The sequence below is a fragment of the Rhodotorula toruloides genome (genome assembly GCF_000320785.1).
Source record: "Rhodotorula toruloides NP11 unplaced genomic scaffold Scaffold20, whole genome shotgun sequence".
In the NCBI taxonomy this organism is placed as follows: Eukaryota; Fungi; Basidiomycota; class Microbotryomycetes; order Sporidiobolales; family Sporidiobolaceae; genus Rhodotorula; species Rhodotorula toruloides.
This window is the reverse complement of record NW_015622980.1, coordinates 129,199-143,732: the sequence shown is the minus strand read 5'-3', so window position 1 is coordinate 143,732 and position 14,534 is coordinate 129,199. Positions and strand designations below refer to the sequence as shown.

At 61.6% G+C, this 14,534-nt stretch overlaps 7 protein-coding genes across 7 annotated transcripts; 4 read left to right on the top strand and 3 right to left on the bottom strand.

Moving 5' to 3' along the window:
• Nucleotides 1-141: 141 nt before the first annotated feature.
• On the top strand, nt 142-1,248 carry RHTO_03350 (protein tyrosine kinase; the record flags this gene model as incomplete). The annotated part of the gene is made up of 2 exons (XM_016417021.1): nt 142-447; nt 520-1,248. The coding sequence occupies 2 exons, from the start codon at nt 142-144 to the stop codon at nt 1,246-1,248; spliced, it is 1,035 nt and encodes a 344-aa protein (XP_016271550.1).
• Nucleotides 1,249-1,702: 454 nt separating this feature from the next.
• RHTO_03349 (phosphotransferase enzyme family protein) lies at nt 1,703-2,743 on the top strand (the record flags this gene model as incomplete). The annotated part of the gene is made up of 3 exons (XM_016417020.1): nt 1,703-2,023; nt 2,085-2,571; nt 2,658-2,743. 3 exons carry the CDS (start codon nt 1,703-1,705, stop codon nt 2,741-2,743), a joined length of 894 nt encoding a protein of 297 aa, XP_016271549.1.
• A 403-nt stretch (nt 2,744-3,146) lies between these two features.
• On the bottom strand, nt 3,147-4,760 carry RHTO_03348 (3-oxoacyl-[acyl-carrier protein] reductase; the record flags this gene model as incomplete). The annotated part of the gene is made up of 10 exons (XM_016417019.1): nt 3,147-3,267; nt 3,326-3,392; nt 3,447-3,511; nt 3,570-3,623; nt 3,681-3,720; nt 3,778-3,967; nt 4,028-4,048; nt 4,111-4,144; nt 4,308-4,504; nt 4,665-4,760. The coding sequence occupies 10 exons, from the start codon at nt 4,758-4,760 to the stop codon at nt 3,147-3,149; spliced, it is 885 nt and encodes a 294-aa protein (XP_016271548.1).
• A 330-nt stretch (nt 4,761-5,090) lies between these two features.
• On the bottom strand, nt 5,091-7,779 carry RHTO_03347 (copper-fist transcription factor; the record flags this gene model as incomplete). The annotated part of the gene is made up of 3 exons (XM_016417018.1): nt 5,091-7,345; nt 7,418-7,595; nt 7,759-7,779. The coding sequence occupies 3 exons, from the start codon at nt 7,777-7,779 to the stop codon at nt 5,091-5,093; spliced, it is 2,454 nt and encodes an 817-aa protein (XP_016271547.1).
• A 1,532-nt stretch (nt 7,780-9,311) lies between these two features.
• On the bottom strand, nt 9,312-11,249 carry RHTO_03346 (oligosaccharidyl-lipid flippase family; the record flags this gene model as incomplete). Its single annotated transcript, XM_016417017.1, has 4 exons — nt 9,312-9,381; nt 9,452-10,322; nt 10,380-10,983; nt 11,037-11,249. The coding sequence occupies 4 exons, from the start codon at nt 11,247-11,249 to the stop codon at nt 9,312-9,314; spliced, it is 1,758 nt and encodes a 585-aa protein (XP_016271546.1).
• A 348-nt stretch (nt 11,250-11,597) lies between these two features.
• Nucleotides 11,598-12,874, top strand: RHTO_03345 (ubiquitin thioesterase protein OTUB1; the record flags this gene model as incomplete). The annotated part of the gene is made up of 6 exons (XM_016417016.1): nt 11,598-11,850; nt 11,915-12,179; nt 12,235-12,388; nt 12,496-12,700; nt 12,777-12,788; nt 12,855-12,874. The coding sequence occupies 6 exons, from the start codon at nt 11,598-11,600 to the stop codon at nt 12,872-12,874; spliced, it is 909 nt and encodes a 302-aa protein (XP_016271545.1).
• Nucleotides 12,875-13,271: 397 nt separating this feature from the next.
• Nucleotides 13,272-14,452, top strand: RHTO_03344 (uncharacterized protein; the record flags this gene model as incomplete). Its single annotated transcript, XM_016417015.1, has 4 exons — nt 13,272-13,310; nt 13,376-13,748; nt 13,813-13,865; nt 13,928-14,452. The coding sequence occupies 4 exons, from the start codon at nt 13,272-13,274 to the stop codon at nt 14,450-14,452; spliced, it is 990 nt and encodes a 329-aa protein (XP_016271544.1).
• Nucleotides 14,453-14,534: the final 82 nt, after the last annotated feature.

The following is a 14,534-nucleotide window of genomic DNA, read 5'->3' as shown; positions in this document are numbered from 1 at the left end:
TGAGTTTCTCGCTGCTACGCTGGCTTCCGCGCCCTCGCGTTCCCTTCCCCGGCGAAGCCCTTCATCGCTCTCTCTGTCAACCTCTGTCCAAGGTTTGGAGTTCACCGAGGTCTGCGCGACTGAGCATCGTGCACAGCAGTCATGATCAACCCGCGAACGCCTTTCGCACCCCGCACGAATCGGCCTGTCGCCTCTTCACCCTCGTTCACCTCGTCCTCGAAACGGCCGTCGCTCTCTCAACATCTTCCGTCTCCCTCTTTCGTTCGAACGAATGGCGCACATGTCGATCCAGACAACCTGAGCTACTGTCGACTGCACGGACAGTTCGTCAAGCGGGTCACGTGGCGAGGAAAGGAGATTCTCATCAAGTACGGCGAAGAAGTGTTCTCGTCGGAGGCCGAGGTGATGCGATTGGTCAGGGAGGATACAACTGTCCCTGTTCCTGCGGTGCGTCGTTCAGCCTTCCTTCAATCGCGTTTTCTTGCTGACCACTCCTTCACCTCTCCTTCGCTCCCAAAGGTGCTTGGTGTCGCTGTCGATGCGGCATCCGGCGAGACCTTTATCTACGAAGAATTAGTCGATGCTCCGACCCTCGCCGACGCCTGGGACAGTCTCACCCCGGCCGAAATCAAGAGCATCACCTCCGACTTCTCGCGCTGCATCGCGGAACTCGCCAAGATCGACGTGCCCGCCAACGTCCTCCTCGGCAACTACAACATGTCTCTACACGCCCGCGTCGCCGACTCGTGCCACGTCACACGCAGCTACCGTCCCGAACCGACCCTGCGCACACTGGTCAACTTCCGCGAATGGATCCGCTTCGAGATCAACCGGCGCTCACACTCGCTCAACGAGCTGTCCATCCCAGCTGATATCGAGCGCTTCCTCGCGCAAGGCGACATCGGTCTCGTCCACGCCGACCTAAGCGCCGGGAACATCCTCGTCAAGAGCGGACGCATCGCCGCTATCGTTGACTGGGCGGAGGCAGCATGGTTGCCGCGCATTGCTGAGGCGTACACGCTCGTCACCTATCTCGAGCGACACCGCTGTGAATGCCGGGCGGGGTTGCAGGCGCTTCTTGCGACCTTCAATCTCGATGCGGAGACGCTCGAGGGCTTCAAGATTTTGAGTAAGGCGCTCACAGCCTACCCGAACAAGAACTTCCCCATGCTGCGAGGCAATGGCGGCGCTCCTCGAGGCGCTCAACATAGAGAAGCGGACTCTCGAAGGCCTCGAAGAGGTGCTTGACGCATTGCAGTCGTGGCCTGATGAGCAGTTTCAGGGTGGTGACGAGTACTGATAGATGATCAGTCAATATTGGCGCAGTCATCGAGGGACACTTCCAACTTTCCCTCGTTCCCTCAGCGCGAGGATGTACGCGTCAGCTCTTGCTCATGGCGTTCTTTGGAAACGGCTCGTGGCCAGAGAGTCGTAGCGGATCTGTAGAAGCTCGACCCGAGTTGCAGGAAGCTGTGAGATGGAGAAGAGCCGTCGGTCTGTCTTTCCTCCTCCGCTTGTTGTCCTCCATTCACGCTCTCAAACAAGCTTGTCCCATAGGTTCCTGCGCTTTCGCTTCCCAGTACACGTATACAGAGCCTTCTACAGCTCCCGCTGGCCGCGTTTCGCCTCCACCGCATCCCTCCCGTCTTATTCTGGCCCACACCGCTTCCCCGGCGGATCCTCACCAGCTGAACCTTCTTTGATGCAGTGCGGCGCCTCTGATGAGCCACATGCACCGGCCAGACAGCCGCTTGGCCCACTCATGAATGATGCGGCGCCCTCACCTGCTTTGAAACGCCTTTCAGTCCCGCCTGCCTCGCTGCCATCGCCCTCATACGTACGCCTGAACGGTCGGCTCCTCAGTACGCAAGGACCTGGGTACTGCAAGTTGTTGGGGGTGTTCGTTGTTGCGGTGACTTGGGAGGCGAGGAAAATGGTTGTCAAGTACGGACCGAGGGTCGCGCGTGAGGAAGGAGAGGTGATGCGTCTCGTCGCGCAACAGACTAGGATCCCTGTACCCAAGGTGCGCCGCCTTCCTCCTCACCAGCGACTGCTTTCTCGCTGGCTGACCTGGCATCCAACAGCTTCTCGGCATGTCGGACGACGCTGGCGAGACCTTCATCTACCAAGAGTACGTTGAGGGCAACACACTCGATGACGCATGGGACACCCTATCTTCCGCCGACATCAACCACATCAAGTCCGACTTTACTTTCATCCTTTCGGAACTCGCCTCCCTTCCTGCACCTCCCGGCGTCCGACTCGGCGCCTGCGACAACAAAGCTTCGCGCCGACTTGGCGGTCCGTTTCAAGCGGTCCTCACGCAGAAGCCGGAGCCGGCCTTGTACGATGTCGACGACCTCAAAAAGTGGATCCGCTTCGAGATTGGGCGACGAAGCAAGGCCTGCGCGCGGTATTCAGCGCCGCCAAACGTTGAAGACTGTCTCGTACAAGGCGGCGTCGGGCTCGTCCATGCAGATTTGCACGGCGGCAACATCATCGTCAAGGACGGCCGCATCACCGCCATCATCGACGGGGCCTCGCAGGATGGCTTCCCCGAGCGGTCGAGCCGTTCGTGCTGGTCGGATACATCAGGGAGGAAGCACAGTTTGGTCCTTCACCGGCTTTGCACGCGCTCCTCGAGTCGTTCAACCTAGACAAGGTGACTCGCGCGAATTTTCGCCTTTTGAGCAAGATGCTTTCCGTCGACACCGATGTTCCACCGACACTCGACGATTATTGATAGACTGTGTATTGCAGCAAGTTTGCACCTTTGGAGACTGAAGGGAGCTTGGTCAACGTGAGGCGGACTTGCGAGGGAGCGCGAGTTGACGAGGAGCGCAAGGTTCTCTCGTGTACTTCTTTGGGACTCCTAGCGAAGCCAGAGAGGTGTGCTGACGCGGAAGATGCTCGTGAGCGACTTCCGAAAGCAGCAGATCGTCTCCCAAGACCTGCTCCTCCACCTCGCTCTCGCTTCCCTTGTCTCGATGCACGAACTGCGAGACAGGAACTGCGAATGCACCGAATTACACCCTGAACGAACGAAAGAGACGAGAGAGGTCGCGGACCTAGAGCTGGAGGTGCGGAGGGAAGTCAGGGACGGTCCGAGACGAGGAGGGGGAGGGGAGAGAGGACGTACGGCGTGCTCAGATTCCCATACCTCCAGTGGTCTCAAGCGTGTGGCCCGAGATATAGGCGGCGAGCGGGGAGCACAAGAACAAGACTGCCTTCGCGGCCTCCTCAGCGGTTCCAGGGCGGTTCAAGGGGCTGTCGACGCCAAACCTCGTCAGCACTCCTCCAGATTGTAGGAAAGACTCGCACGCACATGTGAGGGTACGACTCGGGCTTGTCGTCCTTCTTCTTGCCGCCGGTAGGGATCCCAAGCGCGATCTCTGCAGCACCCTCGTCAGCTTAGCACGAGGCTAAGAAGGGAGAGAGGGACGCACTCTTTCCGTTCACTTCGATAGTCTCGCCGAGCTCCTTTGCTTGCGTCAGGCGGGTGAGGATGTGGCTGCGCGCGATTGGGCATGAGCTAGCGAAGGAGAAGGAGAGGAAGGGATCGGACGAACCCGAAGGCGACGGTGTTGGCGCGGACGCCGAAGGGTCCCCACTCCTTTGCGACACTGTGAGAGCCGAGTCAGTACAGAAGAAGAAGGGGAAAGGGATCGGCTGGAACGCACGTCTTGGTCAAGCCGATAACACCAGCCTTCGCAGTCGCGTCTGCACAACCAATACGTCAGCTCCCATTCGTAAACAAACGAGATCTTTCGCACGCACAGTTAGTCTGTCCAACATTTCCATGCAGACCCGCGACGGAAGAGACGTTGACGATCGAGCGGTTGGCCTTTGCGCGCTTGGGGTCCTTGGAGCGGAGGTACGGCGCGGCTTCGCGGATGATCTTGAAGGGCGCGACGTTGTGGACCTTGAGCATCAACTCGTAGTTGTCGTCCGTCATCGTGTGGAGCATCTGCGCGAACGAGGGGATCAGTATGAGGGAGGGAGAAGCTTGTCGAGGATGGGAGCGCACCTTGTCAGAGGTGAAGCCGGCCTGCGATGGAGCGAGGTGTCAAAACGAGTAGTCTCGCGCAGAACAGATGCAAACGAACGCACGTTGTTGACGATGTGGTCGACGGTGCCGAAGGCGCTGCGAAGGGCAAAGAGACGGTCAGCCGCGTAATCCTCGGTGGAGAGTTCGCGCCTTGCAAAGCCAGCGCTCCGCATCTTTACGCAAAGAAGCCGACCAGCCCGCAACCAGCCGAAAGAACCGCGCGCTCGCCCGCTCAAGTGAGAAATCGCCTCAAACTCACGCAACAGTCTGCTCGATCAGCTTCTTGGCAAAGTCATCGGCGGTAACGTCTCCCGCAACGACGATGACCTCTCCGCCGTTCTGCTTGATCTCGTCGACGACCTTCTGGGCCTTGGAGCCATCGAGGTCCGAGACGACGACCTTGGCTCCCTCGGCGGCGAAGAGGAGGGCGCACGAGCGGCCGATACCCTGGGCGGCCTGCGAGTCGGAGCGAGTGTGAGAACAAGGGAAGTGGAAAGCAGGCGATGAGGCGATGAGGGCCGCGGGACGAGAGGAAAGTGGGGGATCAAAGGAGAACCGGCAAGCGCGAGTTGGTCAGTTCGGGGGCGCACGATGAGCGCGTAGGAACGGCACGCACGCCAGTGATGACTGCGACCTCACCGGCGAGGAGGCCCTTGGGGTGCGAGGCGGAGAGCTGGCCCTGGACTTGTTGGAGGCGGTTCTGGGCGGACATGGCGGCGCGGGTTGTTCGTGTGCGGTGTGTGTGGGAGTAGTGAGGGTAATGGAGTGCTCGAAAGTGACGAGTTTGAGGGAAAGAGAGAGCGAGCCGAAAGAGCGTCGAGCAGCCGGACAAGAAGCCGGAGACGCGGGCCGGGACAACCTGCTCCGGGTAAATCCAGCGTCTAGTAATCGACACATACAAAAGGGGAATAGTAGTGAATGCTAGTTGCGACACAGAGAGAGGGCGAGCGAGGCGAGCGACCCGCGGAACGAGCGAGGTGGAACAACAGGTGTGCGAGTGATGCGTATGCACACAGGGCGTGCGAGAGTGTAAGGGCGTGTGTCAACTCCACCACATGCCACCGCGGTCGTGCGCGTGCTCGTCCACCATTCGCCTCTCTCCTCCCGACCCTTCGTCTGCCTCGTCCTCCTCCTCCTCCTCCTCCTCCTCCTTGATCGCAGGCTCATGCCGCGCCCCACTGCCAAACTCCTCATCCCCGCGCCAATCGCCCTCGTCTTCCTCCTCGCGACGCCCCTCGTCCTGCCTTCCAACCACACTAGCCTCGTCGTCCTCCTCGTACCCATCATCAAACTCGTCCCCCTCTCCTCCTCCCCAATCCGCACCACCTCCACCCGTCCTCAACCCCAACCGTCTGAACCATTCCTCGTCGACGCCAAACTTGTCCAGCTCGAGGTCGTCCGCCGTGAAACTGTACTCCCCGCCTCCTTCCGCTTCGGCGTCGTCGTCGCCGTCGGGGTCGGAAAGGTCGGGCGAAGTGGAGGACGAGAAAGCAGCGTCGGCGCAGGTAATAGTCGCCGAGCGGAACATCTCGAGATCCGCGTTCCGCGGCCTCCGCTTCCTCCTCGCTTCTTCCTCCTCGTCCCGCTCCGCCTCTTTGAACTGCAACCTCGGAGCCGGAGCCGGAGCAGGGGCAGGCGAGTCCCGCCCCTCGCTGCTCTCCTCGACGCCCGACCAGTCGCCCACCCCTTGACCGACCACGCTCGGCGGCGCGCTAGGCCACGCACTCGCGTACCCGCTCCCTCCACTCGCGCTCGCGTACCCACTGCCGCGCGAATCCTGCCTCACCGGTCCAGCGACAGACGAAGAAGGCGGAGGAGGCAGAACCCCCGCAGCGGTACTCGACGCAAGCCACTCGAGGATCCCATCGAGATCCGTCTGCCCCGGTACCGCATCCGGCTCGTTCCTCTGACTCGCCGCGCTCGCACTCGCACTCGAGGGCGTTTGAGTCGCACCCCGCGCGGGAGCGAGGTCCAGTCGTTCAAGCGCGGAGGTCGCAGAGACGGATTGCGCGACGGACGGGGCGGCGCTTTCGTAGGCCGAGTAGTTTGACGAAACGGGTTCGAGCGGATAGCCGTAGATGGCTGGATGCGCGTTGGTGGCGCCGAGGTCGAAGATATCGCTCGAGGCGGCGGAAGAGACCGGATCGACGGGGTTGCGGTACTCTGTCGTCTCGGCAGCCGACGCAGGACCCGCTCCCGCGAACGCAAGCGCAGAGAAATCGAAGCCCGAATCGGAGGGGACGGAAGGGGGCGGTTCAGGGGCGGAGAAGAACGATTCGCCTTCCGCGCCATACATCGGTGCGAGGGAGACTGCTGGACGGGAGGGTTCGGGTCCGAGGACGTAGGATGCGACGGCGGGGTCGATTGAGGGGAGAGAGGTCGAGAGAGGGTAGTCCGAGAGGGAGGGGTAGGACAAGTCGCCCATTGCGTTGTCGAACCCGCTTGCGCCTTCGAGGGACGCCTTGAACCGCTCGAACTCTTCGTAGTCTGGGTTTGAAGTCTGCTCGGGCGTAGAGTTCGAAGGAACGGGTTGCTGGTGCTGTGGCGAAGGGACGGAGGGAGAAGCAGACGCAGAGGAGGAAGCGACGGCTTGAGGAGGAAAGTCGCGGAAGAAGAAAGCGGAGGCGAGCTGCTCATTCGTCAACTGCGGTGTCGCAGGGCGAGGTGCGGAAGTTGCGAGGTCGGGCGAGAAGGCGGGAGGAGCGGGAGCGCGAGAAAGAGGAAGAGGATTGGGAAGCTGGAACTGCTCTTGCGGGCGCAGAGTCGGAAGGTGGGGAAGCACGAGGTCGGACGCGCTGGGAGGAAGTGGAGGGAGAGGCGGAAGCGGCGGAGTCGGCGCCTCAGTCTTGACGACCCCTCCACCCGAACCCGACGGCGACGGCCTGTTCGAACCGCCTTCGCCGCGCTCTTTGTCATGAGCAAGTGGCGACGGAACATGGTGGTGGTGGTGCTCCTTCGGCGTGTGGTGCGGGTAGGGAGAGTACGCGGCCGAGAAGTGCGTCGGGTGGTCAGCGAGGTGCCCGTGAGCCAGGTCGTGCGGCTTCTTGTCCTTGGCCGAGGAGCTCTTCCTCGAGATGCTCGTGGGCCGCGACAGACTCTTCTTTCTCCCGACAGTCGCCAAGTCCTCCTCAGACGCGACAGACGAGGCAGAAGGACCGGCGGGGTTCGTGCGGTGCGAGGTGGAAGGGGCCGACGAGACGGATCCGTGCGATTTGGTTGAGGACGGACGGCGGACGAGCGAGATGGACTGGAGGTCTTTCGCGCCGTTCGGAAGCGCCTTGAGCAGGACCTCGTGGGCTGCGCCAAATCGTGGAACGCGAAGTCAGTCTTGCGATCTCACGCAAAGAATGCAAGAAGCTGCCGACGCACTGTCGACCTTGTCCTGATTGTGCACGCAAGTCCTGTGCGAGTTCGTCGCCCGCCTCAACTCGCGACACTCTGCACAAGCCGTGACGGGCCGTCCGCGCTTCTGGATCTCGCGGAGAGGGCGGTCTGCATGCGTGCAGTTGGCTTGCCGGTGGCCTTTGATGCAGCTCTCGCAGCTGTACTACGGGTCGCAAAGGAAAAAGGGTCAGCTTGAATGGACGGGCGGGTGACCCTCGAACAAAGCCCGTGCGGGAAGGCGGGTGCAAGGGGTGTCCCACAGCTCAGGGGCGGTTGCGATCGCGGCAGTGATGCTGGGGTGGGCTGAAAAAGAGCCTGGCACGCACCTTGACGCCGTCGATGATCATCCTGGGCGAGGGCGCAAAGACCGCGATGAAAACGGATGAGAGGAACAGGCGGCGGGTGAGGCGGACGAGGGAGCACGCTGGCGGGGTCGATGGTCTTACAAGGTGCTGTATGAAAGACTGGGCTGCTCAAAAGAACGCCCAGAGGGGGCGAGAGGTCGAGGCGCTCTGCTGATGAGAAGAGGCGGGGTCGACGGGGGTCGACAAGAGTCGCTGGGCTGTGAGCGCGTGCTATTGGCGGTCCATGGCGTTCATACAAGCGACCAGGGCAAGCAGCAGCCCGCCCTCGAGAGGACGGGGATGAGAGCGTGCGGCGGCGGAGGTGTGGGCGCGGTTTGTGCAAAGGTGCGCCTGTCATCGCGCGGCACCTCAGCCCCGACGTCCACGCTACGGAGGGGGCTGAGGATCATGCTATAGCTGCAGAACGCTCCTTGCGACCGTTTTATCCACACAGATCGCTCCGCTACACCCCCGACGACGCTGTACACCGCCGAAACCCTCCTCATCAGCTTGCGAGTGCGCCTGCCCACTACAAAGGTGCGCATGCTCGAGAAGATCGTCGGACGGACAGGGGTGGACTGGAGATTGAGGTGCGCATGCTTCCAGGCGCACTTTCGGCGCATAGTGCGCCTGGATTGGCGTATGAGGAGGCGTGGCCGCTTCAGGGGACCTCTTCCCGCCCGCTTTGAGGTCCTGCGGGATGCTAGGCTTGATTGACCTGCTCTCACTGAGTCCTAGCATGTCCCGTCGACCTCGAGGACCTTGACACTCGGTCGTCCTCCGCTTCCGTCGCTCTCCTGCGTCTCACCTCTCTGTCCCGCCGCAAACCCCCGCAGACTTTGCTGCACGACAGCTTACAGGCTCAGAGCATAGCTGAGGCCCCGCTCCAGGCCTAGCGGAGGACTAGGTTGCGTGTTGCAGGCGTCCAAACAGCGACACACCTCGGTCGGCGGGAGACAGGGGTTGTTGTACAATTGACGTGCGCGTATGGAAGCGCATTTACACTACTATTATGCGCATATGCGCCTCCACTATGCGCATCTGCACGCGCACTTTCGAGCGCGAACGCTCTGTCGGACTTCTCGCTGGACGAGTCGCCTCGAGCACACACGCATGGTCAGTAGCTGCAATGTTAGAGTGTTTGCCTCAATTTCGAGCGATTTGAGCCACAAAGAAAGCCTGCAGAGAGCATGCGCGTCGGTAGGCGCACCTTTGTAGGTACCGGTGTGGGCGGGAGGAGAGGAGGAGAGAAGGGCACAACCCCGGTGTCGGCGGCAGCTGGGGCTGTCTTTGCGCTCTCGAGCACTTCACTGCAGTCTGTCGGGGACAACGGCGGTCGCAGAACACACAATGCGAGTCGCCTGGGTTCGCAAGCGTCCTTTCAACCCGTTTCAGCCTATCCCCCGTCCCGCCGACGTCCTTGAGCCGCCTCTCATCCCGCGAGATGCTGTGCCGATAAGGTCTGTGCGAGCGGAGGCGTGGCGGCGTCGCAGCGAGAGGTGAGGCAAGTAAGGTGAGTCGTACGAATGAGCCGTTCACTCCGCCTTCCGCCGATCTCGTTGAGTTGCTAGCGCCTGGCGGATCTCCGTTCGGTGTGAGACAAAGCTGCGAGCAAGAGCAACAGGTCAGCAAAGCGTGACGGAACGTCGTGAGGGGAGAGAGGGTCACAACGCACATTGTCGCCAACCCAATCAACCCCGCGACCGCACCCACCGCAAAGTGCTTGCCCGTCTCCAGCAAGTCGCCCTTCCGACCGCCAACGCTCTGCCCAAGCATGACCTGCTCCGTCCAGACGTCTTCGCTCCTTCGGCAGACGATCCCTCCGACGACGAACACGACGACCGTGGCGAATGACGGCGTCCATGCTCGCCAGTCGAGGTTGTCGGCAGTTCGTCGACGCTCCTTCTGCCGACCCTGCCCAGGCTCCTCACCCTCAGCTTCGCCCGTCTTCCCCTTCTCATCCTGCCGCAACGCGTCCCCGAAGTACCGCACCATAAACACCGTCGAAAATGCCATCCTCATCGCCATATTCACACAATTCGCCACCACCAACCCCTCCGCTCCCATTCCCCACCTCCCAATCGTGACCCAGACACTCACCGCAAAGCCCGCCGCGCAAATGACCATCCATGCCGCGCCCCGCTGGATCCAGTGCGCTGGAGCGACGGATTGGAAGAAGGCTTCGGTTAAGCCGTTGAAGGCTAGGAAGGGGAGGGAGAGGGCGTAGGTGCGCAGGATGGGCGAGGCGGAGGTGCGTGACCAGCGTGGGCCGAGGAGGAGGTGCAGGAGGGGAGTGGTGTAGGCGGGAGCGAAGAAGATGAAGATGAGCGTGAGATGGGTGTAGAAGAGGAGCAGGAGGCGGAGGTAGGAGGCGGCCGAGGCGAGGGCGGAAAGCGGAGGCCCGGCAGGTTTCGGTGTGGATTCGGCGGAGGACGACGCGGCTTCTGGCGACGCGGAGTCGTGAACCGTTGTCGATGCGAGGGAGGAGAAGTAGAGCCTGGAGGATTCCTCGAGCGGTTGGAAGAGGAGACGGGCGACGAGAGAGCCTGGTCGGAAAGTCCGTCAGTCCCGCCAAACCCGCCTAGATGCTTCTCCGCACTCACCGTAGTTCAGCGCCACCGCATACCCTCCCATGTCTGCCGTACTCCCGAACCTGCCAATCGCCAGCTTGTCCGCCTCCGTAAGCAGCTGCTTCACCACGCTTTGCTTCGTCAACACCCAGCCGAGCTCCGTGATACCCTGGTCAAAGAACCGCCCGTCGACTTTGCGCAGGCTGAGCGACGGTGATTGGGTCAACGTGGAAGACCGCAAGATCCAGGCGAAACCCGCCCAGATGGTCAACGAATAGACGAGCTGGCCGATCCCATACCCGAGCAGCGCCTCGTCCTCCGACACGATGCGCACAGTGACGAGGGTCCCAGTCGCCTTCGTGAGCATGGCGAAACCCTCGACTTTGACGCGTTTCGAGGTGAAGGTCTGCCAGTCTTGCAGTGTGCGAAGGTAGAGCGGCTCGAAGACGAGTTCCGCGAGGGTCGAGAGGCCGTAGAGCGCGAGTGTGGTGCTGTAGTATGCTGGATGCGGAGTCGGGACGACAAAGCGGGAGTAGAGGAAGAAGGCGAGAGCGGCAAGAGGGGAGAAGAGGGTCGGAAGGAGAAGAGTTTGTTGCTGGAGAACAGCGGCGTCTGCATTCTCGCCTCGTCGTGTTCGCTATTCGAAGCGTCAGCCCATTGGAAGAAAGGGGTCTGAAGAGAGGAACTCACGACCACCGCCCCTCGAATACCCTCCCTCACGAGGAACAGCACCGTCGCCATTAACGTGTCGAGCTGGATTGTCGCAATGCCGAACGCCTGCGGTGCCGTCGACCGCAACAGCAGCTGGTTCAGCGCGAAGGAGAACAGTCGAGAGCCGAGTTGGAGGACGAAGAGAGAGGCGCCCGCCCCGAGTGCAGACGAGCTGGACGGTGTGCCAGCCATGCTATACGACTACCTTAACCTTCGCCGTGCTCCAGCATGCGATCTCAGCAGGTTGAGCAGGGTGGAGGAGGCAGACTTGTCGACCCCCCACCTCTTCGACCTGAACACCTCCCTGGCATCGCTCACACTGCTTGCCTGGGGCTGAGAGTCGCTGAAGCTTGACCCTGAGCCTCTCGAAGCGTACCTGTCGAGCGCAAACAGTCCACAGCACTCTGCACCCTTCCACAGCACCCTCATCTCCTCTTCATCTTCCGACGGATCAGCCTCTGCGAAGACAGACTGCAGGTGTGTCAGTAGCCCCTCAGCGCGACCCAAGCTTTTACTGACTGCACAGCCTGCCCACCAGCCATGTCCGACCCTTCCCTCGCCGACAAACCGCTCTCAGAACTCAACGACCACGATATTGCCTCTCTCACCGCCGCTCTAAAAGACCAAGAGGCAGCGCAGCGTCCGCTGGTCGGCCAGCTTGAACCTCTGGATCATCTGCGAGACGAGTACGCACGAGGGTCGGGCGTGTTTGTTGCCAAGATTGATCGGTTGAAGCAGGATGGATGGACTGGGTTGAGACGGGCGAGGGGAGACGGGGATTGCTTCTACCGCAGTGCGTTACCCTTCGTTCACGTCGCTCTCGGGCGGAGATAGGCTGACGCCGCCCATTCCGCCAGGCTTCATCTTCTCCCTCCTCGAGACCTACCTCCCCCTCCACGCTTCGCACTCGCTCTACCTCCTCAGCAAGTTCTCAAACCTCCTACCCCTTCTCACGGCATGCGGATTCGAGCAGATGGTCTGGGAGGACTTCTGGGAGCCGCTGCGGGACTTGCTGTACCAGATGGGTCCGGAAGAGAAGGACGGTGGGAAGAGGAAAGACGGGATGGAGCGATTGACGCGTGATGGATTGATGAAAGCGTTCAATGATGCGGAGACCAACAGGTGCGCCGCTTGCAGGACTCACGCGCTTCTGTGCTCACCGCTCTCCGCAACGCAGCTGCATCATCGTCATTCTCCGCCTCATCACGTCCGCCTACCTTCGCACCCACTCCGACGAATTCTCGCCATTTCTCTTCGCCCTCGAAAACGACCCTCGCTTCGCGGCAGATGGCGGCATCACGATGAAGGATTTCTGCGAACGGGAGGTCGAGGTGAGTCGGCGACCCGGACATGTCATGCCCAGAGAAGGCGCTATCGGTGCTTATCGACGCATGCATACCGACGATCTCTGTTGACTCTCTCGCCGCTTCCGCTACAGGCCGTCTCGCGCGAAGCCGACCACCTCGCCATCACCGCCCTCACGCGCGCCCTGCACGTCCCGCTCCGCATCGCCTACCTCGACCAGTCTTTGATGCCGTACGGCTGTGGCGGGGAACAGGAGACGGGCGAAGTCAACTTTGTCGAATTCGAGGAGGAGGCGATGAAGGAGGGTGAGAGGGGTGTGGAGGGGGCGCTGCTGTACCGTGCGTTCGGCTTTTCCTCGCTCTGCGGTTACTCGCGTGATGCGCTCCCGAGCTGACATCGCGCATCGAATCGCAGGACCAGGGCACTGTGCGTTTCCCACCTTGCGCTTCAGGCGGCCAAGACTCAGCTGACCTCTCGCTCTCACCCGCACAGACGACATGCTCTACCGGTGACTCCGTCCCTGCCAATATAGAAGATCAAGCCTGAGCGCTGCGACAGTCCATGGAAGTCCGTGCAGCCCTCAACGCCATCCGTCCGCGCCGTCAATGAACCCAAACCTGCGGCGTCCGCTTCGCTGCATCCGTTCGCTGCGTCTTCGCGTTCCTTCCACACTCCCACAGAGGCGGCGACAATGCCTCGCCGTGCGTCCTTCGCCCGGGGCTCCTCCAACACCGCTTTGACCTTCCCAACGCCCGCTCGCACCTCTCTCTGCTTCTGGCGTGTCGATTGGCACATCTGTCACTCGCTCATCCACTCTTCGCTGACCACCGCACGCCTGATTCGACTGCTCTCGCTCGATCCATCTCTTGCTGTTCCTCTCGCCTCTCCTACTCGAGCGTCGCGAGCACCATGCCCTTCCCGCCTCTCGTCCTGACCCGAGATCTCCTGGTCCGTGCACCCCTTCCACGTCTCCCCTGCCTCTCCTCGCACTCATACTCACACGTTGCCCCAAGAGGCACTTCCGCAAAGTCCCCGCGCACCAGACCGCCCTCTTGAGCGTCGCAAACGCCTTCCTCGCGCTCCTCACTTGGACGGACAATCCTGCTTCGGCAGCAGTGCGGTCGATCTTCCTCCCTGCGCTCACAGCCTCCGACGCCCGACCTACGTCCGCATCCTCAGCAGCACTAGACACGCACCTCCTCACCCTCTTCTCAACCGAAACGCCTCAACTGGTCCTTCTGCAGACTGTGCCGACTATCGAGCAACTTGAGGCGGCGTGGAGGGAGGGCCAGATGGTAGGCAGGGTGTTTGTTGGAGCGGCGTTGAATGCCGAGTTGGAGAGGGCGAGGGAGGAGGATGCGAGGGACGAGGTGGCGAATTTGTCGAGTGAGTTCCAGTGCTGGCGCTGCGGAGGGGTAGGGAAGTGCTGATGAGTGTGCGGCGCGCGCAGTCATGGTCATCGCTACGCTGGCGTACGAGCTCGCGCACTGGATCTACGTCAAGGTTCGTCCTCGCTCCCCTCCCCTCCCCTTACTCTCGCTAACTCCAACCCCGACGTCGCACAGACTCACGGCTACACCCCACCGGACTATTTCTCCGACACCTCTTCCCTTCGTACAACACACACGACGCACTCCATCTCCGTCTCCTCGATCCACTCCTCCGGGTCCGGCAGCGGGACGCTCCTCGTCCCACACCGCAACAAAGACGATGTCGGCACGCGCGCTGTCCTAGCGTTGTTGGGCTACGACCTCGAGCTCCTCACCTACGCGATTGGGGACCGCCAGCTCATCAAACGGAGGTACCCGACTCGTCGTTCGCCGGTCCTTACGCCGCCTATCTTGTTCGCCCTGATTGGGGACACAGCGGGCGGGATCCTCGATTGTACGAGTATGCCGCCGACGGTCAGCGGGATGGTACCCCCTCACAAAGGGGGAGACTCGATGTACGCTGTTACGAGCGTCCTCACGCCTGCTGGGTTGGCCAGGGTGCATGGGAGTTGTGTAGTCCATGGCGGAGCGGGCGATGCGGGAAGCGTCAAGGTTAGTCTGGAGGGGGGGAGGGAGGAGGGGGAGAAGGTGTTCGCTTGAGAAGCCGGCGGCAGGATCGTTCTTTCACCCACCCACCAGACACTCGTTTTCCGTATCGTGCGTTATCACCAGCGTTCAGTCT